The sequence below is a fragment of the Suillus paluster genome (assembly GCF_016628075.1).
Source record: "Suillus paluster strain FC165 chromosome Unknown EDB91scaffold_74, whole genome shotgun sequence".
NCBI lineage: Eukaryota > Fungi > Basidiomycota > Agaricomycetes > Boletales > Suillaceae > Suillus > Suillus paluster.
Genome location: NW_024537634.1, coordinates 95,288 through 121,668, shown reverse-complemented (window position 1 = coordinate 121,668; position 26,381 = coordinate 95,288). Strand labels below are relative to the sequence as shown.

The window sequence follows — 26,381 nt, the reverse complement described above, 5'->3', positions numbered from 1 at the left end:
TGATTAGCAGCGCAGGGTGTTAGTGCGACGTAGATTTTGCGCTGAGAAACCTGATTTTGATCAATTCCATTGACAACTGATAAGTCGAACCTTCATTTCAGTGATTTCACCGCCAGGGCTCCCTTCAGCCAGGCGATGCACATTGTATGGTGCACAAGAGGTGCGCAGCCCGATACATAAAGCTCGTAATAGGTGATCTGTCATTGGCCAAGTGATGGTACCACTCGCAAGTAAGTAGTATACATCTCGTCTCTGACGTTACTTACTGTTATTCTCCTTCAAGGATTGGAGGTTCCAGCCTTCATTACATCGATCAAGCTGCTGTGCTGAAACATCTAGGCCGGTGTTCATCATGATCAGAACTATTGATCTACGTAGGCGCACATGTATTTGATATGTGCTCGTCTCCCTTTGAGGCTGTACATTACACATGTACTAAATAAATAAGATGTCTTCAAGTACCACTTTGATTTCCTCGGGTAGTAAGCATATTCACTGCAATGATTACTTATATTTACATGTCTGTGCTCCAGCCCAACTTTTCGGCGCTCGACGCTGACGTACGTTTTTTTTTACATCAGTGACATCACCGTCTTGTCTGATTCCCAGCAACCCTCAGCCCTCAGCCCCACCCTCAGCCTGTCACCACAGCTTGCCAGAACGGCAGTGCAACACCTGTGGCACTACAACACCAGTGCTTGCACACTGAGCACGTCCACATATTCCAGAACCTTTAACGTGACTATCTTCATCTCCGCCCAGTTTTTCCTGTAGTACTTGGCTAGAGCATTCACGTCATCGATACCGAAACTTCAGGTCATTCCTTCACCTTCATGTCACACCCCTGGAACCTTTTTAGGTTCGTATCTTTGTTCTTTATTTCTCACCGGTCGCTCAGGCTCGAAGTACACATATTGGTCAAAGTTCCATAAGATCAGGTGCCATGCATAATCCAAGCTCGGTCTGAGCTACTCGTAACTCAGGTCCTTTCAGGACTGTCTAGCAGTGCATCTAACCAGGCCTACAGCCTGATGGTCTTGTCAGTGTCACACCATGTTCGGAGCTCCTGTTATAAAGTACGTTGTACTGCAGCGATTGATTTAGTCTCTTTTGTACTACACTGTATATACTTTATAATTTCTAGAAACGAGGCATCCATGAGCAACATCTTCAAGTGGTACCTTGCATCCCGACATCACAGATCAAATTACGTCCTTGCGCCATCCTTGTCGCCTGATCGCATTAGTAGCCTTCCCGGCCCTTCCATACCAATAGTCCACGAGGCAGGCAAATAAGTCAGCAAGGAAGTGCCGAATGGGACGGTAATCAAAAGAAGTTTCGACATCGTAACACATGCACGTGTCACGAAACCGGAAACATCACCGGTCCATGTGCGCGTCTCCTCTGGCGAGTAGGACACTAACTTTTTCGTCAGGCTCGAGCTCAGCGTGATGCTGAGGAACCAACGGTGCACTGGTTATATATTTTATGAGAGGAAGTGAGGCTAACGAATTCACACACTGGAGAGTCGAAGCTCTCTATACTATAGCTACGGCTCGAACATGATAATCCGCGATTTAAAATAGACATGAAGTCCCAAAATCTGAGCCGCTAGACCCGGAGAATTGAGCTGCAACAGGTGCAACAAAGAACCACATATCCGCAGCGGTCTTGATAGAGTAGTTATTAGTGCCGACTCGGAGAAACGGTTAGCCCTCATCACTGATTGTAACATCCTTCGGGCTCTTGATGACGGGCCAGCTTTCAGATGAGTGAAATAGGAGCTCCGAACATGGTGTGACGCTGACAAGACCGTCAGGCTGCAGGCCTGGTTAGATGCACTGCTAGACAGTCCTGAAATGACCTGAGTTACGAGTAGCTCAGACCGAACTTGGATTATGCATGGCACCTGATCTGTGTGTCGGGATGCAAGGTACCACTTGAAGATGTTGCCAGTGCTCATGGATGCCTCGTTTCTAGAAATTATAAAGTATATACAGTGTAGTACAAAAGAGACTAAATCAATCGCTGCAGTACAACGTACTTTATATGAGCACGAATGCAGCGCTGGCTAGAAGCATTGTACGGCACAACTGACTTCTGTGATAAGTACTGCCAGTGAAGACGTACCGCACCGACCTTGCATATCTATTCGTCTGTCTATGCTGTCTTTGCATGCATGCATGCATGGTGGTTTACTTACTTGCAATTTGCCCGATCATACACACATTTATCCACCATGTATTTGCGAACATGTGTAGCTGTATTTGCTCCTATAGGTCCAGGAGCACAGGTCGAAGTGGCTGTGCCCCGAAATGAGGTCATCTGAATGTTCCGCTCATCCGTCATCCGAACATCATCGCTCACTCAAAACTATGCTCGCAGTTATGTTTTTTTGTACTCTGAAATATCTTAACCAACCCCAACACTTTCACCCATACTCATTTTATTACTATGATCTACAACTTCATCAAAAACGTCGTTAACTCGTTATTGGGTTACTCAAAAGAACTGCTCGATAGACAAATGGTGAGCTGTCGAAATTTTCTGACTACAACGTCCTTATCTTCTTCTGTTCAGGATCAAATCGAGTCTTGTACTCATGGCGATCCACACAGTCGTCAGCTCAAGGCGCCGGTCCCTCCAACTCCCCCTCTTACTCCACCATCACATCGCTTGTCTAATACTGATGCCCCTCTTTCCTCGATGATGGACCAAGAGCCTCCCATTTCTTGTGGAACGATGCCCGCTCGTATTGGAAGGGCTACTCTAGAAGATATCCCAGAGGAGTTGCGTTGCCATATCCTCAGTTTCCTTTCATCTACTGCGATTTTACGTTGCGCGTTGGCGAGTCTGCATTCATCCATCCTTCAATTTATGGCACTAACGGATGGATACGACTTGTTACAGACTTGCCGATCAATGTACAATACAGTCAAATTGTCGGTCAAACTTCAATACATCATCGAACTAGATGTCCAAAGGTTAATTCAAGTTCATCCGCGACCACATACTGTCTCCACAGCGGAGTGCTTGCGTACCCTCCGAGACAAGGCGAACGCGTGGAATTCTTTCGAGCTTGATGTCACGAAAGCGACATCGCTTCGTTTCCCGCACATATGCAACTCCAACTCCATCACGCATCACCAACTCAATCTTTCTAACTGGTCTATCGATGCGGATGCCGAGTCTCACGCTGTGGATATTAACACATACACGGCATGTGCTGGCAGTCGATGGCTCAATCTCAATGGTCCGAATTCCGGTTTCCGCGCATTGTTTTATATGGAACAATCGCAGGACCTCATGGTCATGATCCAATTTCCGATCGACGGCAGAACATACGACTTCAAGTACAAAATACTGTTCTGCACGATATCTACTGGAGAGGAACATCCTTTGGCCCATGGATCCCGTGTAGTCGCTGGCAGGCCCGCTTGCGGTGAAGCGCAGAAACTTGATGTTGCTGTCTCTGTCCTCGGGAATCGCATTGTGGTCTGCCTTGCTGAGCATGGCGACTCATACTGGTCGCTGCACGTCTCGAATTGGCACCAAGGTGGTACATCTGATGTAGGTGTCTCGTTCCATGTTTCATTCACACATCTGATTTGAACCATTAATTAGGACGTATATGTGACCAGCGAAGGCTACGGGTTGTGCGACATTCGTTTTCTCACCAAGGAAAAACTGTTGGCTCTCTCAACAGATGGCCATATACACCTATACGACATCGAAGACTTGTCAAAGACGCCGCGGCTTCAGGCAAGATTTATCCTGCCCGTTCATAAGGACTCTGGTACCTTCGTACTTCCCGAGGTGTACCATAGTGCCCAAGGCTGTGCACGCCTCAAGTCACCAGATGATACTTGGATTTGGACGACAAACCCAGCAGATCGAGTCATATCCGTGGTGTGGTCCTGTCCCTCGTCTATTTTTGTTATATCCGCTCGCGTATTTTTCATGGATATCCCTCTGGCATGGTTCGATGTGACCTCAAAAGATGGGCTATCCGTTCCATGGTCATCATGGGGTCCACAGAATTCTCGCTGCTTCGACGGGGAAGATGTGCTCTCCTTTGGAGTCGGAGGATCTCGTGTTATTCGGGCCGTTCCCTTTCTAGATCGAAATTATTCAACGTTCCGACTGCATATGACCGATTTCAATCCCTCCGCCGTGGCGCGTGGCATCGGCAAGGTCGTTCGGGAACCTACGACAACGGCTCTCGACTCAGATGTGCCGATAACAACATACCTCCCCTTCGTGGAAGCGATCCATGACCAGTGTCTCGATGCCTCCCTTTGGAGCATTGTACTAGACGAGGAGAGGATGGTAATTCTTACCAAAGTGACAGCTGAGTCTGTGAGTAAAATTTCCCTTCTTTCGAGCCAATGAACCAACAATCTCCCTCGATGTATTAGACTGTCGTAACACACACGGAGGGCACCTTTTTTAATATGTAGTCTATACCTCATTGGAGTCGTACGCAAAAAAATTAGAGCGTGCCATTAAACCATACTCTCTATTGCGCACGCCGTTGCATACTCCTCAACTTGGGATCATGTATTAACCTGCCACAAACACTGAAACCTGATGCATGAAGCAGAAACTCAACATTGAAGCCGTCCACGTCCTCCAGGCTACATGCTTGAGACAAATGCATCACAATCCAAGTTGCGATCTTTCGTGACGCAGTTCAGGCCGATTCTAATTCCACGTGGAATCACACAGTGATGTTGTATCACCTACGACCAGTGACTGCGAGACGAGGCGAGCATACAGCAAGTACTTCAGGTAGCGTTGTCGGGTTCATGGCGCCCTCGTCCTCGATAAACGTATTTTTATCGTACATCGAACTCCGGGGTAGTCACGCTACGGTTTATAAGATGCGGCAGGCAAGAGTGTATCGCAGTACGATGTCAAACCTTGGGAAAGAATATCAGAGCGACCTCTAGAACCATTCATATTTTTGGCGTCTCACAAGTCGAGCATTGCGGTTTCTACACATTCGAGCTACCGCATTGAATAGTTGGGTAGAAAAGTCAGCAATTTAGGCAGCACATAGCATCGAAGGTACGCACAGGAAGTAAGACCTGAATAATCACGGTCGAAATCGCCCAACACATTAGAATGCACTTAGCAAAACGGAAACAGAGAAAACTTCCATGCCATGTGTGAGCGTTTTCTCGAGTCTCCCAGTGAAACATAAATGCACGGGTTGAATGAACATGGATATAATGATAACTAGCAGGTAAGATATCTCGTACGAATAAATACGTCTTTCTCACTCACCAAGCTCAAAGAGACATACGGAGCAGATCATGCCGAGGATGGGTCATACTTTGGATATATAGATGTGTGAGTTGCGCCAACCGAGAACCATCGAGGAAGCCCCACCGAACTAATTTTAGCATGCTGGCATAAGACTGCCAGCCTATGTTAGACCTTGAGCTTGAAGCTTGTCTGAGGACCGAAAGCGGGTGCTCTGACTAGTAGGTATCGAAAAAGGGATGGACTACACCAAAATACATGTGCAGTGTTCCGGTAAAAGACGGTGCCTGATTCCCGCACAATCTAATGTGAGTATGTGCAAGTTTTAAAAGTTACTAGAAGGACTCAGATATCAGATGTATGTACTTACCTTTGAACAAGTAGACAGAGCCAGGTCGCTGATTGATTTTTCCTCCTACCATGCTCAGTGCTCACCGCCAGCCAAACATGTAGATCTGTATTTTATGGTACGTACACGAATCTTGCCACGGAGCCATGACCACTGGTCTGACCTATAAGTAAGTAAGCACTTGAAAGCTTATGCTTCGATCTTGTATTTGTCCGAGTTTGTCCGACGCCACATTCGGACCCGAAATTTGCGTTCAAATTTGCTAGGCAGTAATAAAAATATGGCCCTTACCCCCTCTGCGTCAGTACTTGAAGTATGCAACCGGTGACATGTCCCCGAGTGCAGCCAGGTACAGACACCACCTACTCGTACCAAATGTAGGGACCCTTCATTCTTGACAGCAAAAGCAGATGGCTGACCGGTGCTTATGAACTCATTCTCCGAATACCTTGATCACCATTCCGCATCTCATTGCGCTGGATCAGACTAGTATGGATATAGCAGCTTAATCCGTCGGTCTTGCTGGATGTCGAGCCTCTCAGTATCTCCCGTGTCGCGATCCTAGTGTTAAACATTAGATCCTGACGCCGCCGGCCATCATTGAATACATCATTGTCAATCAGTGTAGTAATACTCAGGCGAGTCTCCTAGCCTCAACAATCCTATCAGGATTATTCTGCGCTATGATGCGGCAGGAAGCCTCGATCCATCCCTGGTGCTTTTTGATACTCGTTCTGTACGGTTAGTTCAGTACCTTTGTGGCAAACGAGCGTCATTTCCCGGATGGCTCCTCGGCGCAGAATATCTACGGACTCTCGATGCTAGCAATCGCCGATCACACCTCAAAAAGGCAAGTCTAGTATTGCAATGCAGTTTGGAATTGGGTTGGAACTCAACATCGCTGCTCAGACGAAAGGGTATAAAGGCAGCCGCCCGTCTGTTCAATTTCACCCGTCCCTTCTCCCTTCTTCACGTCTATCTACTGTATAAATTCAACCTCAAGCTCGTTTACAACTTTCCATCATATCTTGGCATAATGGTGTCGTCCCCTGGAGCCTCTCCGCGAGACTCAGCTGCGCTCAGACTGCAACCTTGCAACCCGACAGACACCAACGTCAATGTTTCCTCCCCGCTCAATCCGTCTTCATCTTGTCATCGGCAATCTCCACTGCAGAGCCCAAGCAGCGCGATCGTTCCGCCACACGCTCGCAGACCTTCTTTCAGCTTTCAAAACAAGCTCAATGCCGTCCCGCAGTCCCCAGTCCGTTCCTCGGATGTCGCTCATCGTCTTGTCGGACTATCCGACATCCAGCCATCGCTTAGACAGAATACCGCTGAGCAATCGAGGATTACCATTGCCACGCACTGTACCCCTACCAGTCCTACCATTGGGTTGCCTGTGCGCCCTCGCTCGTCGTCTCGGTCCTTTGACCAGTCTTCGTCGCCTCCACTCTCTAGATATCTGACGCCCTCACTTGCAAGCTCTCCTGTACTGGAAAGCTCACCGCCTTATGGTAGAGCACGTTATTCGAGTCACAAGCGATCGTTATCATACGACGTTCCTGCGATTGGCGGTGGGTCTCCAATCCGCTCAAGGTCTAGCTCTGTCGCGCACGGCCCTTCGTTGGTAGGTCATAGAAACTCAGTGCTTCCGTCTTCGCCCGTCCGCTCTGGTCTCCCGCGTGGTGCTTCACTCCAATTTCAACCTAGTAGTTCCTTCGCGGATTGCGACTACGACGGAGTAGATCTTGCTATTGATATCAAGAGCGATGTCACACATCCAGGACACCCGCCAAGGCTCTGGTGGAATCTGACAGTTCCATGGGACGCAGATCAGCGGTGGGCCCCCGCAGAATTTGTATGCCAGGATGAGCCGAGAGTGAAATATGATGAAAGGCTGAAGCCGCTTGAACCGGACACGGTGGTGCTTGTCCCATCCGACAATGAAGCTCGCGAGCGTAAGGCGCTCAGGTCGTCGGGTGTCGGAATCCCGGAAGATGAGAGAGCGGCAACGGTATCCAAGAGTGTTTTTAAATCCTTTCGACGGTATTCGTTCTCACAGCGCATCGTCGTGGGCGATGAATCGCAGGCAGCAAACAGACAATCTCAAAGTCTTCGCCTTAGTGGCGCCGAACGAGATGGTTTCCAGAGGGCACAGGATGTGAGTCCTTCCTCGTCCCTTTTTGTACCTTCTCACGTGTAGCTTTGCAGAATGTTATCTTAGCGTGCTACTCAGTAATGACGCGAGACGAGCTAACTGCTGAACATGTGAACAAGAATTCCACGGTCTCCTGTATGTTGTCTCTCTTCGCTAATCCGAAAGGAAATTTGATTTCGTCCTCTTAGGCATTGTCTCGACCCTCGGGACAATTGCTAATGAAGCACTCCCTGTTCTTAAGACCATTCTGGAATGCACGTATGACGCCGTCGCGCTTGTTCCGGTACCCTTTTTCCTGGAGGCGTCGCGAACCCTCCTAATAATCTGGGAGGCATGCGAGCAACTTTCAGTGAGTTGATTTGTGTTATGCATGGCTACTCGTCCCCATCGTTCCTGACATCACCCTTCAACGTCATCCTGCAGTCGAATCGACTTTCTTGCCTTCGCCTGGTGGAACGTTGTGCCGGAATGTTGTACTTCGTGCGTGAGCAGATCGAAGGGGTCGGTCCTTTCGTTGGCAAGGAACTCGACGCGGCTTTCCACGTCTTCAGAGAAGTCATCTTCCAGGTATGTTCTTACTGTCTGTCTGTCTGGCTCTGCTCTAGCTTTGTCACTGACGTAAATCGTAGATTGAGAGGTTTCTCTGCAGAATCAGCCGTCGACCGATGCTCAAACGCTTCATCAGGAGAGCTGAAATTGCGAAAGAACTCTGCAATTGCGACCAGGCTTTGATGGATGCTTGGCTGAGATTCACAGTATGCCAGTCTTTTTTCTAACATTTTCACCATCTGATGTGACAACTCGCGTTACAGGCAACGGTCTCTGTAAACATCGTCAAGGACGTGAAATGCCTTGACGGGAAGGTTGAAGAGCTGAAGTCGGCGGTTTTGGAGCACAGCACCACGACGTCGCTGGCACCTGCACCACCGATTGCGGACATTGAGACGTCTGCAACATGCGTTTTAGGCCCGAAGTGCAACATGAAGCATTCACTTCCAGAGACTGTCCACTGTCTAACGACCACCGAGGGCGAGATTCATCGCGAGTTACCCCCTATCTTCCCTGAAGATAATCTGGATAATGAACTCCAACATGACCAGTTCCAGCTCGATCATCTCCCGGACTTTATCGGCACCGCGCGATGCGATGCCGACGTCCTCAACGGTTTGGAGATTGATCGGAACGAAGTCGTCGAGACCATGAAGGCGATGCGACGACAGTTAGAGTCGCTGCGCAATGCATTCTCGCGGACGCCCACCGTAGTCAGCGATGGTACTCTGGCTGAAATGGAACTTCTGGATGCTGGTATCGTCTCCATGTCAAAGCTGCACTGCATGCAGGTGCGCGGCGACACTGGCAATTTTGTCGCACCATGGGAGCTTCCTTCATGGACGATCACGCGGTGAGTCCCGCCTCAATTTCATGCCATACTCATGTACTAATAGAGTTGCGCAGGTACGAGGTCGACCGGTTCGAGATGATCGGCCAAGGATCATTCTCCAGAGTCTACGCCGGATCCTGGCGCGATAGAGTGGTCGCCATCAAGGTTCTGCACGATTTCACCCCAGCTACGGCGTTCCGCCGAGAGGTTCAGCTCTGGCGCCGACTCAGGCACCCTCACGTGGTTCGTATGTTCGGAGCGAGCAGCGCTCAGGGATCCAAACCATGGTTCATCGTCAGCGAGCTTTACGAACGCGGAAGCCTTGTGGAGTGGTTGCTGGCCGCAGCGCGGGATGACTATGCCACTCCACGCGGAAATGAAGAGCATCTATTTCGTCTCATGCGTCAGATCGCTCGCGGGATGGAATACTTGCATGCCGAGGGGGTGGTGCATGGTGATTTGAAGGTTCGCGACCGATACGACGTTTCAACACTTGCTCACCTATATCACGGAACAGTGCGCGAATATTTTCATGAACAGGGCAGGAAGCTGCGCCATCGCTGACTTTGGCCAGAGCGAACTCAAGGATGAGGCCTATAGGCGAAGCGGGTGTCACCAACTAAGTATGTCAGTTATTGAAGTAATGCCTTGTTTCTGACGACCTGATCACACAGAGGGAACTCCGAGATGGAAAGCACCAGAACTTTTAGACGGTGCCCCAAGGCCAACAATGCAAGCGGACGTCTACGCTTTTGCCATTTGCTGCGTCGAAATCCTCAATATGGGCGACATTCCTTATGGCACCCGAGACGACGAAGACGTAAAGAGGATTGTGCTTGGTACGTTCAAGGTATCGTGTCTAACTTTCAACGTTGCTTATGTGTCTCTAGAACACGACGCTCGCCCAGAGATTTCTAGCAGTCCTCTTGCCAGTATCGTTTTGCCAGTCATCCACTGCTGCTGGGCACGTGACCCTCCTTGTCGCTCGTCATTTTCCATGGCAATCGCTATGCTTCTCAGCTGTCGTGATTCTGTATTTGTTTGCGGTGCAGACGGCTGCACGCCCGGTGGTCCGGCGAACTCGCCAACCGTCAGCTTCCCGGACCGCCCCTCTCCTGACCTTCGAGTTCCTGCCACACCGCCCCGTGAAATCCATTCTTGGCTAGCACACACCTCGTCGATGTCCGCTGGTTACAACACGTTATCTGCATTCGGATCTGAGACCGGAGATACAGATTCTGGCTCGCAGGACATTCCAGAGTCGTCCATGTCCAGCGAGACATCGTGTTGCGAGGAGCTGGACGCTTTCGACGACGCCAGCACCCCCGTCGACAACACAACCGAAAGTATCCTTTCCGAGATGTCCATGAACGCGTGGGCACAGGCCATGCAAAACGAGAGGCGCTACAGACTTTTGGCCAAAGACACACATGGGTATGGAGAATTGTGTACGTTATTCTGTTCGCCTTTTCCCGATGATCCGATCACGTATGTGGATGCTCGTTGTTTGCAGTCACGACGCCGCTCTGGTATCCATCACCCGTCGAAGTGGGTGCTGTGGGATATGTCTCCAAACCTGACGGGGAGTTTATCACCCTGTGCAACGCCATCAAGATTGGAGGCAAGAAGAAGGCCGAGGGTGATGTAACAAAATGCATACCTCCCTTGCTGGATTACGGTAGTACCAGCATCCGGAAGACACATCACGGTCATAAACACGGCTCGAGTGCGCTGTCAGGCATCTTCAACCGTGGCGGCGGTCATAAAGAGTGCGTTTTACTGGCTTATGAGTGTATATTTGGTGTTGAACATTTGCAGGGAGCACGTATCTCACAGGCAAGCATTTACCGTGCACGCTGGTAAGAAGACAGCTGGGGTATACGCCGAGCGCTACGAGCGCCAGAATTTCTCAAACGAGAGTCTTCCCGCAGCTACGCGGTGGTTTAAAGACAATATCCGCAACATCCTGCAAGAATACGCGCCACATCACTCTATTCAGAAAGAGGATGTCTTCTTCGGTACGTATATTCCAATCTCTACTTCTGTCAGCTTAGTCTTAGTGATGCTGTTCTACAGTCACCGGCACTATTAGCGCGCCTGACTACGCTCTCTTCGTCACTGATCCCATCTCGTCAGGAGAGGCGTACTTCAATGTTTTCGCTTCGCGCAAATCGCACCGTCCATGGGGCACTTTCACGGTCAAGTCTGATGGTACGGAGTCCTTCCCCACGAGGACCACCTTTACTAGTAAGGTGTCACGGTCGCACCAGACCAAGACCTTGGATACGATACTCCTCGCACGACTCCGTTTCGCGCCTGATGCGGAGGAGCCGACCCTGCAGTAGTCGCATCATCCCTCCCATCTTATTTAACAGGCTGGCTACATTCCTTTCTCCTGTTTCATGTACTATCACTGTTCCGACCGACATACCGCATTGTACACATGGATATCATGTAGTTTTGTATCGAGCCTGCACACGTGTACCATACCAAATCATTTAATCTGGTCGAACTGACGATGGTGGAGTAGATGTATGTGGTGATACACCGATATCATTCCCAGCAGCCTCGAGTATGCGCATTAGCATGACCTCGGTACCACCGTGTCGGTCCGTCGTCGGTGCTCATCTCGAATACTTTGAACAATTAATTACTCTTCAAGCTCAAAATGCAGAAGCACTGAGAACACCCATCACAGGCTACTTATTGTGCTTATCTGCCTTGCTATAAGTGGGGAGCGGCAACTGAGCCAAAGAAATTGTGGCATTATGTAAGCAAGAAATGCGGTCAACGACACGACCCTTGAACGTTCATCGAGCAGCGCCGGCGAAGTTCAACTTGAAGACATAACTTACGATGGCAGGATACAAGCTACCTCTCAACAAGACCCGACTGTTATACCTTGAGGCCCAACGGCACAACAACGCTACCGCCGACTTATCGAGTCTCGGTGGTGCTATCGGGACAGTCGTACAAGTTACCATCAAAAGCAGAAGCGCAAGGTAACAAGTCAACTGCAGGAGATAGTTTCATTTTTATCCTTAGAGTCTTGACCGTGTTTAACCTCCAGACCTTCGAAGGCGGAACTGGCCATATTTGCTATAGAGCAGCACGATATCACGGTAAGCATGCATGAGCCATGGCACATGCCAAACCTGAAGTCACTCACATGTTCAATTGATGTTTTGACAGACGGCTATCGAGACACTACTACTTGGACACGTAAATGACACAGAGAGGCTTCCAAAGCGCGTGGTCATTCGAGAAGACAGGCTGCTGGGATACATTCTTGTTGGCGGTAAGGAACTGCATTTCTGCTTCGTCAATTTACCCCATTACAAACTCGTCCAAAAATCACTTTTTAAATCGACTACCGAGCTCATTATGTTCCTTTCAATGACGATTCCAGAGCGAAAAAGATGGACTTACGGACGACGGAAACAATTCTATTGGGGCGGACATCCGCTAAGGAGTGGCGAAGACAAATGGGTATTCTATTTCGAGACCACGAAATTGCAGGCTAACTACACAAGACGTTGACTCTGGAGTTGTTTTTGTAGACCGTGGCTCAATGTCTATCGAACTGTCTGCAGCATCGCTGTCGCCCATGTGTAGACTCCAAAGTACAGCCGATGCTAACCACCCGGCGACACCACTTGGCCTTTATAAATGCCCTCTTTTATCCTGCCATCTTGCGCATACAAACTGTATACATACATGCCCCGCGCATCACCCGCATAAGTTGCCTATATAAAAGCGTGCCTTTCCTACCTGCATCGTGCGTGCGTGCATCCAAAGTCTCATACAGCCAAGACCTTAGAAAAGCTTGATTTAAACGTATAGACTCATTCACAGATAAATATGCTAATAAGTGCACTGGAAGAAACACCACGACCCTATCATCTTACTTTACACAAGACTTGGGAATCAAAATATGTATGAAGGCGGATATATGCGTACTCATCATTATCAGTATATATCATAGATCATCCGCATCAAAATAACCGCAGCAGAAGTTCAGAAAATGCTGCCAGAGACTTCCAACCACCCCTGGAACAAAGCAGGAGGTTCATGCCGTGCAGACATGCCCTGAAATTCATGACGTCCTGGCTTGTATCTTCCCGGTTTGGCGCTCAGCTTGGAAGTGCCGCCCCGAGATTTCGTGGGTGTTTGAACAACGACTGAGTTATCAGAAGGTATGGTCTTGTAAGAAGTACCCATCGTGTAAGAGATGAAGGGGCTACTAGTAAACACAAGTTGTCACCTACCACTATTGATCTTGAGCTGGGGAGAGACGCTAGAAGGTCATCTGCGCCACCTAAAACGACGGAATCCTGAATATTCTCCTCCATGTCAAGGAAATTGACAGAGCTGGTCTCCGGACATGGCTGATCCCGTCGCTTCGTTATTGTAAGCAATTCGGCACCCTGTTGTTGCTGAAGAAGACACATCCGCTCCCGTATAACGGCGCTTTGCATCATAAGCAAGTCGATGTGCGCCTTGATTTCACTAATTTGCCCGCGAAGCGAAGCCAATTGATCCTGAAAAAAAAAACATAAATGTTTGAATTAGACGCCAGAACTCGAAGGGTTCACCTCTGTGTCAAGGAACACGCTATCGTGATGATTGTACATGACACTGTGCTATAGGTCTAGTGACTAGCAAGAGAAATAATAGTTGTGAGTGAACTATACTTCGGGGAAGAGTATGCTAGTGTCAGTGGGAATGTACTGACCTTACATGCACAGGATTGCACCTTTTAAATTATACATTGGTCTGATGGCAGCGCCAGTTTGAAGACTCCATCTTTGAGTTTCTTGGGTTCTTAGTCAATATAGTTGCACAGGACCTTGATCATCATCACTGCACTGCCCAAGTCGGTCGCAGATGCCGTTACGGTGAGTATAACGTTATGGTTGGAATTTGGCAGAGCTCTTCGTTTCAGGGTGTGGGAACAACACCAGCAGGCAACTACCGAGACACTAAGTATAGGGATGCTCAATAACCTTTTCATGTAGTTTTGTTAAGTACCTAGTGTCTGTTTTTCTCTGGCAATATTTGAGTCATGTAAGCGATTTTTCATATAGTATCTTCGGTACTAATGAGACATGTTGAAATATTCAAAAGAATCTGATTTAAGAGCAGGTTTAGCAATGCTACATGATAAGGTTTAGTGCTGATGATGCATTGAAGGGTTTAGGAACACTACTACATGAAAAGGTTTAGGTAGCTACTGTACAGTGAGGATTAGGACGAGGACACTCTGCGACAAGGTTTAGAACTCCCATGCGAAGGTTTAGCCGAGCGGTGGTGGACAAATTAGGAAAGGTTTAGGGTCCGTGTAGGTAACTTACGAAAGGATGACCGTAAGATCAAGTGCACAGCGACAACGACATTGTAGAATTGAGCATCCCTATAACAGCACTTACTTATATAGCCTGGCGACCTCCGTCAAAGCTAAGCGGTGTAATTGAGTTAAACTGACAGGTCCCAGCGCTCAGACCTTCAGGTCCCTGCCGCAATCATCATCAATAAATGACGCCACCCTTGGCACGTCTGAGAGGTCGCCGCAGACTGTCAAATGGTGTACCTGGATTCTTTTGTGATGACTGGCACATCACAGATTTCCTAGATATCGAGAGGGAGAGAGACCCCCTTGAAGGAGCCCGTCCATGTCTCCTCCTGTGACTCGGATAGGTGATGACTCCATCTTGAACCTTGTGAAGACCGAGGCTCTCGTACTTTTGTATGTCGAGAGTTCACATTGCATAGTAGGAATTGAAGGAAGCTAATCGCTTTTGTTGTTTGATACACAGGAAAATCTGATTGATGACATACTTTGCGATGGATTAGAAGCTTCAGCGAGGCTACCGTCATAGCGCTGGAAACCTTAGGTATCGATATATCGTGTGTCGTCAAGCTTCTGTTGACTTGCTGGTGTCTTCATTAGATCTCCCTGCATTCTGCTTGTTACAACAAAATAGGTGGCGCGTAGTACGTACCTTGTCTCCGGAGTGAACGTGAAACCATTTGACCCTTGCACCTACTGTTTGTTTATCGCCCGTACTGCGATACATCAAAATGCAAGTGAATAAGTCGCCTCCCTTTTGCCTCCCTTCGATCATTTCTTGTGGGATCAAATAGGTTCTCCTAGCCAGGCCTATACAAGAAGGAAGACAAGTTAAACAATGTCGCGGGTGACGACCTGCATTGGCTTTGCAATCAACCGGGAGTAGCCGGGTGGGCCCGGAGACTATGGTCAAAGGGAAGGTCTTATCCCCAAGTCCGATATTCTCGTGTTTGAGTCATCGGGATCTGGTTTGGAGAAAGGTATGAGGCAAGTCTGGGGAGCACCATCATCTAGAATGATGGGGCCCATCAACCTAAAAAAAATGCTCCATGCTCCTCCCCATACATATGCAACTGCCAGATTGACAACGATTGTTGCAGTGAGCGAGTGTGCAACACCTTTCACACTCGTGGTTTCCCATGCGTCCATTTTCTCTCTGATTATGTTTGTTCCAGGCCTCTGAAACGAACGGAGCTCGATGAATCGGGCCCTCTGCGTTTCACCAACGAAACATCCGCTTCTTCGCGCATAGGACCACGCTGAATGGCACCCAATGTGCTTGGACTCTTCGCAGAATTTCTCTTAAGCTTTTCACACTTGGGGTCCATCCAATCATGTTCTCCGGAGTTGAACGGCTCCGAAAAGGTAGGCTCTCCTTCATCCTTCCAACGATAGATGTTGGTTTATCAGACTGTCTCTTTTATGTGCTTCCCGACGGCCTCTTGTCTCCTGATGCCACGTCGACCGCTACAGCCCAAATAATCACCTATTCACCTGATCTGAGATGCATTCAACCTACTTCCGAAGGTGAAACAATTGAGCAAGTTGAGTTGTTCAATGCGCTCAACACCGCTGCCACTGAAAACGTTTCCACTCAAGAAGGCCCACAGTTCTGATCGGCGGTGTTCGTAGATAAGACGCTCCATCCCCTGCTCGCTGGACAAAACCATAAATATGACAATGTGTCTGCGAATAGTAGCACCGTCTGAGATACCTTCTATTGGATTGTACTCGCATTAACAATTGTTGTGCAGTTCATGTTTGTTACCAAAACGACAAAAACATTTGGTGACAGAGCGCTCACGATTTTACATAGTCTTCTAAATGCACTACATACTTATGCGGGGTGAGTACTCTTTGGTTTATCCCTTCCGATGCTCAGAGTATCATCGACTCAGGATGGTATACGCATTTTCCTTCCTGGTGTTTAAATCTAATTCCATCATACTTTTAGGAATAGTCGGATGCGGTTTGTTGATTTTCATCTCACACTGGTCGGTTCGGGCTACAAGAGATTATCATGTTTCCAATTGACTTCGTGAATGGTTCACTTTCTCCGGATAGCTGGGCGCGGCGTACCCAACGCCTTGTAGATTACATACGTTCACTGTTGAATTGAGCAAGACTTGAAGACATATTCAAAGGCCTAGAGCTTGGATATGCTCACCGGCGCCCTCAGAATACTTATCTTTATCTTTAATCAACCCTCTATCGCGATTGAAGAGTCAACGCTTTGTATATCACTTACAATTCGACTCGGATTCCCCCACTTCATGTGTTATATCATCATGTTCTGTAAGTACAAGCATGATTCAGTCGCAATGACAATCTGTATAGTACTCTACTAACTTCATCCTGCATCTTTCTGGCAATCTTCCTCTATATATATTTCCTCTCTGCTTTAGGCGTTCGCCAAATACTTGCACTACCGTCCAGGGTGAGCAATCGAGGTATTGGCAATATATATTGTGCCCGAGCCACATTAGCGTAGGTAGCCAAATGTAGGTGCGGCATTCACACATGTTACATGTTGTCTCCGCTGTCATGCGCCGCCCGCCAAGGCTTGTCGAGGAGCCATGTATCAGACATCGACCGGGGACCTTAGCGATTTGGCGCGGAGCCGTCATGCTCGTAATGTCAAGGTGTCACTGATGCCCGATGATTCTCGATTCGGTGGTATTGGTGACGATGCGCCTGAATATCGAGATCCAAGGCGGTCGCGCTTCAAAGCTTCGGACGAACGTTCGTGGCCTCCCAAACGACCTCGGATGATAGCCATTTAGGATGAGCCTTACGATCGATTTGTCTTGATCAAGTTTCAACGGTCTATGACTCTCAGGGCCAGAAGAACTGTCTCCATCGCTGGAGCATTAAGAAACCCTACCGTCCTTCACAGCTTAGTTGGAGATGAACAAAATCTGTAGTCATATCACTCTGTGATCTATATTACCATCAACCCGGAACCAAAGTTGGCACCGCGACAAACATAAGAAATAGTTGTATCATACTCCACTCTACACCACTAAACCTCATCCCGCAAGACGTAGAAGTTAATCTAAACGCGCTAACATTTAATGAAGACTGAGAGCGTAGTTGAAAATGCAATCAAAGAAGAAAAACCGTGATCCGTTGAGGACTCGTGACCCAGCACTTAGACATTGGAAGGGGCTGTAACGAGAAGGGGGAGGCGAATGAATGAGAGGGTGGTCTGCTGTGTCCAGAACAGCGAGAGGGCGCCGTAGTATGCACCGAAGGAAGCGATTATACCCAGGGCACCACCTGCGGTTGCCAAATGCGGGTTGCCTGCATATCGGGCGTCAGATAGAACATGAAACTAGGAAGGTGAAAACGCACCGGTGAAAGCGTTTGCAGAAAGACAAGTAAGCGCGCAGACGGTGAATCCGAGCGTTGCAACGATAGGAGCTGTCGTGCGGATTGCACCAAGCCTATACAAGTTATTAGAGCTGTGTGCGAATAGTAAACTCCCTTAGACTCACAAGAAGACGAACGTAATCAAGTCCCAGATGGCAAGGTAGATGCCGATGGCGTTGTAGAACTCCTGTCCGACAACTCCGTCGACGGTATATGCAGCCCTAAAAGGTTGTCAGGGAGGACATGTAGCAACGCTTTCCGACAACATACGCAAGGCCGATTTGAGGCAGGTAGAGAGCACCATATGAGAAGTTGAAACCTCCGTAGGTAGTAAATACCGTTGCGCTGAAAGTGTTACTATGTAAAATGTGAGTGATAGCTCCCTCCACACAGAGATGAGAAACATACCCGAGGAACATCTCCCACATGCCCACAAGTGTTTGTGAGATGCCACCGTAGCTGGAAACGACTACGTCAAGTTCAAGATCATTTGTGAATAATGAAAACTCACAAGGTGGCAAAAACCATGACCAAGCTGGGTGAGCCGACGTTCTTGGAGGCGAGCGTCAGGATTGACGAGCACAGGAAGACGGTACCGTAGGCCAGCATGCCCAAAGGTGCCTAGAAGCCAATTAAATGCTGTCGACATACTATGAGTAAATCATGGCAAACGTACAGGGTTACCAAACGTCCTCTGGTAGGGCTGCATCTGTGTAGGGGGTGCAGGGCCGTCCATGGCGACAGTCTGGACGTAGTAGTTGTCCTTTACGCCCTCCTTTTCGGTAATCGAGTTCGAAGACATGACTAGATGATCAGTGCCGACTTGTTGTGCTAGAGAGAGTTGGGACAACAGCAGGTGTGCACATCTTGTGCAGTCCTTTATAATAGTAGAACTCGCGTATCTCCGTTGACGTATGGTGTGCGGTGCCAATTGCACGCACGCACTCCGCTGCAGTGAATAGCGTGATAAAGTTCTAATCTGAGTGAGAGAGCGAACGTTTCGAGGGCGGGTGACAGTAGCTTCCAGGAACTGATACAAGAGACGTGCATACTGTTCACTTCTCACTCACGATCCAACTACTCCCGATTATCTGGCGCAGAGCTCCGAGGAAGAGTCCAGACTGGAATAAAAATCGCAGGATATGATTGTGGTTCCCCCATTTTCTATTTTATCTTTCCCCCTCTACTTGATAGAATTACAGTCTATGCTTGGCCTATGCAAGTATTTCTGTCCAGATGAGTGAGAGTATTAGTTGTTCATAGTAAAGGAACGGTAATCTTCCTTCTATTGGAATACCTATTAGGGGAGATAATGTTAGTCGCGACTCGATGATTTACATGAGACGAACAACCTGGTTTGGGATTGCGCATCACGCCACTGGCATTTGTTGAGATACGGTGTCTTGATAGCGTTGGTTAGAAAGTCAAAGAAGTGATCAATGGGCCGGAACGGGTAACCTGTCCAAGTTCGGGTGGAAGAATCCCCACGCACGTCGTCCCAGGCGATAACAACTGGCCTGAGTTTTTAAGTTTTTGTACCTCTGCAGGCCTGAGACTCTGGTTGCGTCTGTAATTGTGCACAGTCCATAGTCCTCCCACTCTCATCGCTGCCAGTTAAGTATCATTTTTCATAACAGGTATTGTTCTGTCAATCTAACCTTGGCTTTTCAAGCCATGAAGTCACGTTATTTCTGGGTTCTCGCTCCCTCATCCCAGCCCTGTACAATGTATGAAATGATAACGGCCCACTATCTTTAGATAAAAAGCTGCTGGCCCTGGGTGTTTCAAATTCGGTGTTTCATTTCGGTTTTCTGGAGGAGCAATTCACACACACACCGAGTGACCCACGGTGAACATACGAGTACTCCGATGCGCCGCGCTATAGCAGGTAGCAAGCAGCAAGAGGTAGCCGAAGACCAAAGGTACGGAAATTTGCTCGACATGACAACGCCCTTGACCCACCAGGAAAGCTTTACAAAACTCACCCATCCAGTCATCTTATCGCCAAATGGCTGGTTGTGTCCGACCATCCGCTATACGTTGGACTTGAGCAGTCCTTCATTCTAGCCGTAATTTTTTTTACACGTAGTTGCTACTCACTTTTGTATCAGATTGACATCTGGATGTCTCGACTGAACACATGAAGTTGCCAAGTTGCTGATTGAATTTGCGATGGCAGCAGTTGTGCATCCGCTGGGTACAAGCTAAGTACGTGCGAAGTCCTCGGAGCCGTGCTTATTTAGGGTGCAGTTCGCCTATGCTTCCGACCACACAAATATAACTCCCTATGCTATCGGGCAGCAATTATCAACGGAGCATTACCCGATGGACCGAACTGTCATGCGCAGGGATCATATGATACTGGCCGACGTTCCAGCAGCAGTGACCAAGCCCGTAACAACCAAATAGTTGCAGGTAGAATTGGTTTTCACAAGTTTCTTCGATACCAACTTGTGCAGCTACAAGTGGATACTGGAAATGCTCTTGGGCGCACTCAGCACACGTCGAGGTCCAATATAGTGGCCACAGAAGTACAAGAAACAATATTTCCCTTTCAAGTTAACATAAGATGTTGATTTGAAGTTTCGGTCTACGAGCATTGGCGCATCTCACACTTACACGCTGTTAAAACCGACGAGCTGCCTTTCGTTCTAGCGTATTGACAGATATGATATCACAGGTTTGTCAAATGCATTTGATACCGGGAATGTGCTCCATGAGATAACGCAAGGAGTGCGACGCCAAATATGTTCAAAATGCAACAGTCGAAGTTTTAAAGTTATGTCCTTCCCAATGCCTTCCATTATGATGGATATAAATACATCAATTTTTTCGTCCACAGCAGCCATGCCGTGCAGGTACCTGTTTCAGCAAGTTTTGAAAGACAACCAGCTACCTCTGAGCGAGTCATGAGACTAAGTAAGTAGATCAGAAAAATTAACAACAATAGGTGCTACTTTACTGAAACCAGTGACCATGCCGATCCATCGTGTTTTTCTGGGGATAGCTCGCACAAAGGTAACCACACCTGACCAAAACAGCTCGAGAATCGAAGAAGCGCAGCAGTCCCCTAACTGTTTGGAAATGGCATGCTTATAAGATAGAGATATTGAATTCTTTTTACTTGACTGTTGCTTAGCTACATGATTTTGACCATTTCACAAGTTATCCAAGCACAGTTTTTCGGTGCTTCAACCGCTAACAAACTGTGCCCCGGGATGTACCACTCGTTACATAATCATCAGTTCAACTTCCGCGACTCAACTCATGTTCCTAGTCCTCACACATTGCCTTGAAGCTTGAAGTCTCCGTGTTGGAGTTCTCTAATTACACCAGCGGTTTCTTCAACAATGGCTTCAATTCTTCGGTTGTACAAGTCGGTGGTTTCAAATCCACCTTGCGTAGTTTTGTTTGCTCAAGTATTCCAGTGCTGCTCTCATCCGAAGACCTATGTTCGCACAATCTGTTACTGCCGCTGTTTTATTTGGTGCAGGTGATGTAATTGCCCAGCAAGCTATTGAGCGTCAGGGCAAGAATCATGATGTGAGTATTGATGCTAGTACCGTATAAAGAAACTGGTGTTGATCATCTGTGCAGTTCATGCGTACTGCACGTCTCACTTTTTATGGAGGTATAAGCCGAGTATGGTCTTGACTCTTGAATTCTAATTCATGCCTTATTCTATTAGGCGCGTTCTTTGGTCCAGCATTGACAAAATGGTATCAACTTCTCAACCGGATCAAGTTCCCCAGTCCTACGAAGGCTGTCATGTATCGCGTATGGGAGTACTACCTCCTCGAACCTTCATGAGGGAATGATCGCCTTTTTGCAGGTTTGGCTCGACCAGGCGATCCTGACTCCCGGTTCGTTGACTCCATGTGGGAAGATCTACTGTGTTTCTCACTCTCTTCACTCTTCTAGTGGCTGTCGGATTCTTTTTCGGCACAATGAGTATTCTAGAGGGAAAAGGTATTTCTGGCGCACAGGACCGCATTAGTACTGTAAGTTACACTCCCCTTGCACTCTGGTACCGTTTCACATATCTCACAGGCATACACCCCAACGTTAATTCGTAATTGGTAAGATTTGCGGTGTTGTCTACGCATCATGTGCTCAAATATATACAGGGGCGTCTTTATACCCACCCAAATCATCAACTTCGCTATCGTACCGCATCATCTCCAGTTTGTTGTCGTCAGTGTTGTCAGCTTGTTTTGGAGTAAGTGGGAGTTTACTTGAAGTACCTTCCTTATTGACGATTGTCTATCAGACACATACCTCAGCGCTGTCAATGCCAGTTCGCAGCATCAGGAAGCAATCGAAGCAGATAAAAGCACCGAGAAGCAGCATGATCGTACCTCGTGATGTGTTCTCACCAGCATGTGTATATCAACTAGACCATCAGCACCCCGAAAATATAACTGCCACTCCGCATGGAAACCTTAATGTTGTCGGAGCATTCAGGATGCCGCATCAAGTCTAAGGTGGACGCGCAAGCTATGCATTGAATATCTCGAGCATCGACGCTGCCCATGGACGTCCCATAGGGGTCCGTGACATGGCTTCCGATCCGGAACGCCCTTTGTTCGAATCCAGACATTTCAGTTACAGTGTGAGCTATCTCAGGATCCGCGCCTATCCACGCTCGTCCAGCATCAATGTTCCTAGAACGTATGGTCCTCAGACTACTTCCGCTTTGAGGTCTGTTTGATATGGATCAACAGATTAATATCATTTGCACAGGAGTAGCTGCGATTCAATTTGTAGGAATTCGGAATCCAGATTATAATGCCCACAACCCGCAGTAGGATTGACGGATCATAACTTGCACTTCCTCTGAGTCTAAACGGAATTCTGGAGCCTGTAGACAAGCATTCCCAAAGGTGTGCATATGCGCCCAAGGTGACTGGGAAAGGTTGTCACATAGGCGTGTCTTTAGCTTTTTCAAATTTAGGGTGTGGAGAGCCAATGTGTATCAGGACTTGCTGGTCGTAATTCGAGTACCCCCGATGGTTACGCTTCCATGCTGCTTTCTGACATGTCTTCGAGCATTAATGAAGAACCAAGAATCCGGAAGAGCGGAAGCCCGGCACACCGTCGATCTTGACCGGGGGCCACAATGAAAGCGGAACACGGCGAAAACAGACTACGTAAACGAGATTCCGCTCAAGTCAGAGATTTGAGTTCCCCTTCCTCTGTACGGTGACCATGCATGTCACTTTTGCACATACATGGCTCCCCAAGCTATAGTATGCCACAGAATTTCTGACTCGGCTGGTAAAATCTTCAATGCGATGAGTCGAAGTAAACATCTTCGCTTGGACTCAAAGGGGGTATAACGGGCAGGAGGAGGAACACATCGATTTGTGCCGGTACGGTTGATGAGCTCTACCATGTTTTCGACTGAGTCATTCGGTGCACCAGCCGCAATATGCTGCATGCTACTGCCGCGTGATTATACGATGAGCTCAGTAAATGAGACATACCATGTGTATGAGACAGTTCCCTGTTATCGGCATCACTCACAATGAGTTGTTGATGACGAACTTCGAAAAGACGTAGATGTTAGGTAGAAAGATGGTATACACCGATGTTGGCTTGCTCACTTCTCAGTTTGTAACGTTGTTTGGTCTATTGCATCCCAGCTAGCCAGAGCTGTGATGTAAATCATTGGAAAAGGTGTAGATATTTCTAAGGGACCAATCTTTTCATCTCCTGATACGTTACGGCACTAGATACCGCGTATCCATAATGTGGAAGGCCTCCAGTTGATGCGGTCCTGCGAACTACGTTCACAACGAAATGAATCCGTGAACATAGCTTTGTCAACAGTTCACCTACGCTCTGGGACCTTTATATCCTCCTTCAAGGTCCTAACAGTACCGCACCTCGTCTGAGACCCAGCGTGCCAAGTGGCTGTACCTCGGTCGTCGGAGGACGTCCTACAGAATCTCATGGATCAGGTGTCCGACAATGTTCATGGATGTATCGTCCTCCCTGAATGCCCGACGTCCACCCAAACGCGATGTTCAAAGCTGTGGCTGGGCTGAACAGAGAATAATACTCCCTCCCAAGCCTGACCTTGACCGCAACCAGATCGTACGGGCTGTCTTCTGAGGTCGTGATCGAATCAGCAACTCCACGTCCGAAAGTGTGAGAGCCGCAAACGAGCAAATATTCCCGCAGGGAATACATATTCAATTCAATGGGATAAACGGACAAGTCCACCTCTACGACGGAGCGATCGTCGTCGGAGGTTTTCACCGGGTCTTTGGCAGAATGACAGAGAGCCCTGACTTCATTGACGCGTTCTTCGCATATCCAAGATTCGATCATCGCAATAACGGGTAAACTTTTGCGGATCTCGCGTACATCATGATTGCCTTTGGAATAAATCGTCAGACAAGAATTTATAGATGCGCAGGACAAGAATCTGACCGACAGCAGAACGCAGCATGCGGCAGTGAATACGGTGACCGGATTCCCAAGCGTCCTTCTGGCAACTCTTTGAGCAGTAACGCGTCAAAAAGCACCCTGAACAACGATATGCTGTGACATCGTCTTCGAAGAAATCGAGAGAGCACTGATAACTCAAGGATTTCAGTTGGCGAGAAGAAGTGAAGCATCCTCGAACGTACTGTTGGGCTACCGCAATGATATCGGTAGAAAGGAGCTCCCTCAGGAAGCTCGTGAAAATTGGTGAAGGTATGGGCTGCGGAGTCAACGGCTTGCCATACCTCCCACAGCACGGGGTCTTGGGATGCTCGTTCTTTAAGGTCGACATGATCTATTCTCTGAAGTGCGGGTTGAAGAGAACGTAGCACTTTCGAGAATACGAAGAACCGGGGAAGTTCTTTGAGTAACTGAATGTCGTGGTCATCTTCAAAGCGTTTGGCATTGTCAACGCGTTCAGCTCGTGATGACCCAGTCCGCAGAAGACATTCAAGTAGACCGTGTTGAAGGGCCTGGGATATCACCAAAGCAGAGTCATCTGCGCAATTCATTGAATAGCCGATATAGCGATACGCAATGTATAGCACTCTGCGTCGCGCTGCAAGCCCTATATCTGGTTCATTATCCGAGCTATTCCAAGCAGGGGTTAGGAGCCGTTCCCAGAGTGTCTTGACAGCATGTAGGACGGTACGAATTGAGCCAATTTGGAGGAGCAGTTCTTGACAACCACCCTCTCGATCGCCCAAGGATTGCATGAAGAGGATGGCCTGCGCCAAGCCAGTAGCACATACTGTCATGGACGAGAAGTCGACGTTTTCTCTTGTTCGTAACCGGGGCTCTGGCATATTAGACACCTCTTTAGTCATATGACGAATATATCGGAGGGCTAATGATGCCATGGGGAAGGTTCCGCCGGCAGCAGAGGCGATGATGGATACTGGCAAAGATGCTGGGGTGTCTTCCATGCAAATAACGCTGAGCGAGCACATATTCGCCCGTATCAGTGCACTGAGATTTTTGTCGCCTTCTCGAAGAGGATCGGCGACATCATCGCTCTTCAGCCCGTCCACGATGACCCAAGCCCGAAAAAAAAATGCTTGAACAGTGGGATTTGTCCTCATCAACTGTCTGCCAGTTGTTGTGAATTGACATAAGGTTGACAGTGGATGTATGGTAATCCTAAGGGCCTCGTAAGTGCTAACATACAGGCCATGCGGGAGGACAGCAGGTCTTTGTGAAGGAGGGAGGAAGTTGTAGCTGAAGAACTGCATCCACGGGAAGAGCATCTCCCACTTTGAAGCCACAGCGTCATGGACAAGGCGTTCTCCGAGACTGATATTATTGCCGAGGTTATGACAAATTTGCACAATGCCACCCATGGACCATTTGGCGAGCATGATCACTGGCACGACATCAGGACTAATTCCGTCCGGGACGGGGTACGCCTCAAGTTGAGCATGAAAGACGGGAAGTAATAGTGACATGACATCCTTGAGTTGATTGAGACTACCAACAACGTCTCGGAGGTCTTCGACTGAGCCACGCAATGCCCCGGCAACTTTGCGCTGTTAAAGCAAGAAAAACGAGAAATCAGACTGTCAGATTGCCTGTTAAAGAGATCCGAGCCATACCTGCATCAACCGGGGCAGAGTCCTGAGAGCTTCCCTATCCTGTGCGCTGATTCTGGGTGCCATGATGGAGATCCAGGTTTAATGGTATCGGTAATGATATCAACATTAGTAACAATTGTAATGGAACATTTCTAGATCTGAGTTTATGTAAAGTTATTTATCGATCAAACTCCGACACCAATGACCATCGTCAACCTAGTAGTGAATTCGATTTTCCATCACTTTCGCCGTCACAATACTGAGGTGTGTCAACACTAGGTCAGGACTGACTGCAAACGTACTCGATATCGATTGTTTCGAACGTCGGTATTCGATTTGTTCAGCATATCCTATATCCTCATTGGAGACGTCTCTTCTTCGACACTCTCACACTGCATAGCCGTTTGGACAATAGGAATTAGGTGGGCTTTCTATGGAAG

At 48.2% G+C, this 26,381-nt stretch overlaps 6 protein-coding genes across 6 annotated transcripts; 4 read left to right on the top strand and 2 right to left on the bottom strand.

The window, feature by feature from the left end:
- Window positions 1-2,336: 2,336 nt before the first annotated feature.
- EDB91DRAFT_1227796 (uncharacterized protein) lies at window positions 2,337-4,392 on the top strand (the record flags this gene model as incomplete). Its single annotated transcript, XM_041321008.1, has 4 exons — window positions 2,337-2,529; window positions 2,581-2,847; window positions 2,911-3,570; window positions 3,625-4,392. The coding sequence occupies exons 1-4, from the start codon at window positions 2,455-2,457 to the stop codon at window positions 4,390-4,392; spliced, it is 1,770 nt and encodes a 589-aa protein (XP_041172833.1). The 5' UTR covers window positions 2,337-2,454.
- A 1,889-nt stretch (window positions 4,393-6,281) lies between these two features.
- EDB91DRAFT_799075 (uncharacterized protein) lies at window positions 6,282-11,616 on the top strand. The gene is made up of 14 exons (XM_041328433.1): window positions 6,282-6,467; window positions 6,527-7,778; window positions 7,829-7,910; window positions 7,964-8,124; window positions 8,199-8,342; window positions 8,405-8,530; window positions 8,588-9,177; window positions 9,231-9,621; window positions 9,674-9,779; window positions 9,831-9,995; window positions 10,047-10,604; window positions 10,670-10,925; window positions 10,975-11,174; window positions 11,233-11,616. Exons 1-14 carry the CDS (start codon window positions 6,436-6,438, stop codon window positions 11,499-11,501), a joined length of 4,332 nt encoding a protein of 1,443 aa, XP_041172832.1. The 5' UTR covers window positions 6,282-6,435; the 3' UTR covers window positions 11,502-11,616.
- Window positions 11,617-11,942: 326 nt separating this feature from the next.
- EDB91DRAFT_1158407 (uncharacterized protein) lies at window positions 11,943-12,927 on the top strand. Its single transcript, XM_041319700.1, has 4 exons — window positions 11,943-12,158; window positions 12,227-12,278; window positions 12,349-12,454; window positions 12,566-12,927. The coding sequence occupies exons 1-4, from the start codon at window positions 12,013-12,015 to the stop codon at window positions 12,694-12,696; spliced, it is 435 nt and encodes a 144-aa protein (XP_041172831.1). The 5' UTR covers window positions 11,943-12,012; the 3' UTR covers window positions 12,697-12,927.
- A 4,468-nt stretch (window positions 12,928-17,395) lies between these two features.
- EDB91DRAFT_798851 (GPR1/FUN34/yaaH family-domain-containing protein) lies at window positions 17,396-19,113 on the bottom strand. The gene is made up of 7 exons (XM_041328432.1): window positions 18,555-19,113; window positions 18,390-18,499; window positions 18,287-18,337; window positions 18,149-18,235; window positions 18,004-18,099; window positions 17,861-17,952; window positions 17,396-17,809 (listed from the first exon to the last, which is right to left on the bottom strand). The coding sequence occupies exons 1-7, from the start codon at window positions 18,678-18,680 to the stop codon at window positions 17,658-17,660; spliced, it is 714 nt and encodes a 237-aa protein (XP_041172830.1). The 5' UTR covers window positions 18,681-19,113; the 3' UTR covers window positions 17,396-17,657.
- Window positions 19,114-21,228: 2,115 nt separating this feature from the next.
- EDB91DRAFT_1252840 (uncharacterized protein) lies at window positions 21,229-22,243 on the top strand (the record flags this gene model as incomplete). Its single annotated transcript, XM_041323567.1, has 9 exons — window positions 21,229-21,254; window positions 21,307-21,421; window positions 21,476-21,509; window positions 21,567-21,655; window positions 21,711-21,741; window positions 21,800-21,879; window positions 21,929-21,957; window positions 22,006-22,097; window positions 22,149-22,243. 9 exons carry the CDS (start codon window positions 21,229-21,231, stop codon window positions 22,241-22,243), a joined length of 591 nt encoding a protein of 196 aa, XP_041172829.1.
- Window positions 22,244-23,626: 1,383 nt separating this feature from the next.
- EDB91DRAFT_798792 (uncharacterized protein) lies at window positions 23,627-26,071 on the bottom strand. The gene is made up of 4 exons (XM_041328431.1): window positions 25,963-26,071; window positions 24,517-25,896; window positions 24,317-24,461; window positions 23,627-24,261 (listed from the first exon to the last, which is right to left on the bottom strand). Exons 1-4 carry the CDS (start codon window positions 26,023-26,025, stop codon window positions 23,831-23,833), a joined length of 2,019 nt encoding a protein of 672 aa, XP_041172828.1. The 5' UTR covers window positions 26,026-26,071; the 3' UTR covers window positions 23,627-23,830.
- Between the last annotated feature and the right edge of the window lie 310 nt (window positions 26,072-26,381).

Bases quoted from the DNA above. Each gene is read 5' to 3' on its own strand.
- EDB91DRAFT_799075 (XM_041328433.1), top strand. From the start codon at position 6,436: ATGCTAGCAATCGCCGATCACACCTCAAAAAG. The intron at 8,125-8,198 runs GTGAGTTGATTT...GTCATCCTGCAG, and splicing joins AGGCATGCGAGCAACTTTCA to TCGAATCGACTTTCTTGCCT. The intron at 11,175-11,232 runs GTACGTATATTC...GCTGTTCTACAG, and splicing joins GAAAGAGGATGTCTTCTTCG to TCACCGGCACTATTAGCGCG.
- EDB91DRAFT_1158407 (XM_041319700.1), top strand. From the start codon at position 12,013: ATGGCAGGATACAAGCTACCTCTCAACAAGACCCGACTGTTATACCTT. The intron at 12,159-12,226 runs GTAACAAGTCAA...TTTAACCTCCAG, and splicing joins ATCAAAAGCAGAAGCGCAAG to ACCTTCGAAGGCGGAACTGG. The intron at 12,455-12,565 runs GTAAGGAACTGC...TGACGATTCCAG, and splicing joins GGGATACATTCTTGTTGGCG to AGCGAAAAAGATGGACTTAC.
- EDB91DRAFT_798851 (XM_041328432.1), bottom strand. From the start codon at position 18,680: ATGTCTTCGAACTCGATTACCGAAAAGGAGGGCGTAAAGGACAACTAC. The intron at 18,338-18,389 runs GTGAGTTTTCAT...AGTCGTTTCCAG, and splicing joins GTCATGGTTTTTGCCACCTT to CTACGGTGGCATCTCACAAA. The intron at 18,100-18,148 runs GTATGTTGTCGG...ACAACCTTTTAG, and splicing joins CTGCCTCAAATCGGCCTTGC to GGCTGCATATACCGTCGACG.
- EDB91DRAFT_798792 (XM_041328431.1), bottom strand. From the start codon at position 26,025: ATGGCACCCAGAATCAGCGCACAGGATAGGGAAGCTCTCAGGACTCTG. The intron at 25,897-25,962 runs GTATGGCTCGGA...TTGCTTTAACAG, and splicing joins CTCTGCCCCGGTTGATGCAG to CGCAAAGTTGCCGGGGCATT. The intron at 24,262-24,316 runs GTCAGATTCTTG...TTTATTCCAAAG, and splicing joins CATGCTGCGTTCTGCTGTCG to GCAATCATGATGTACGCGAG.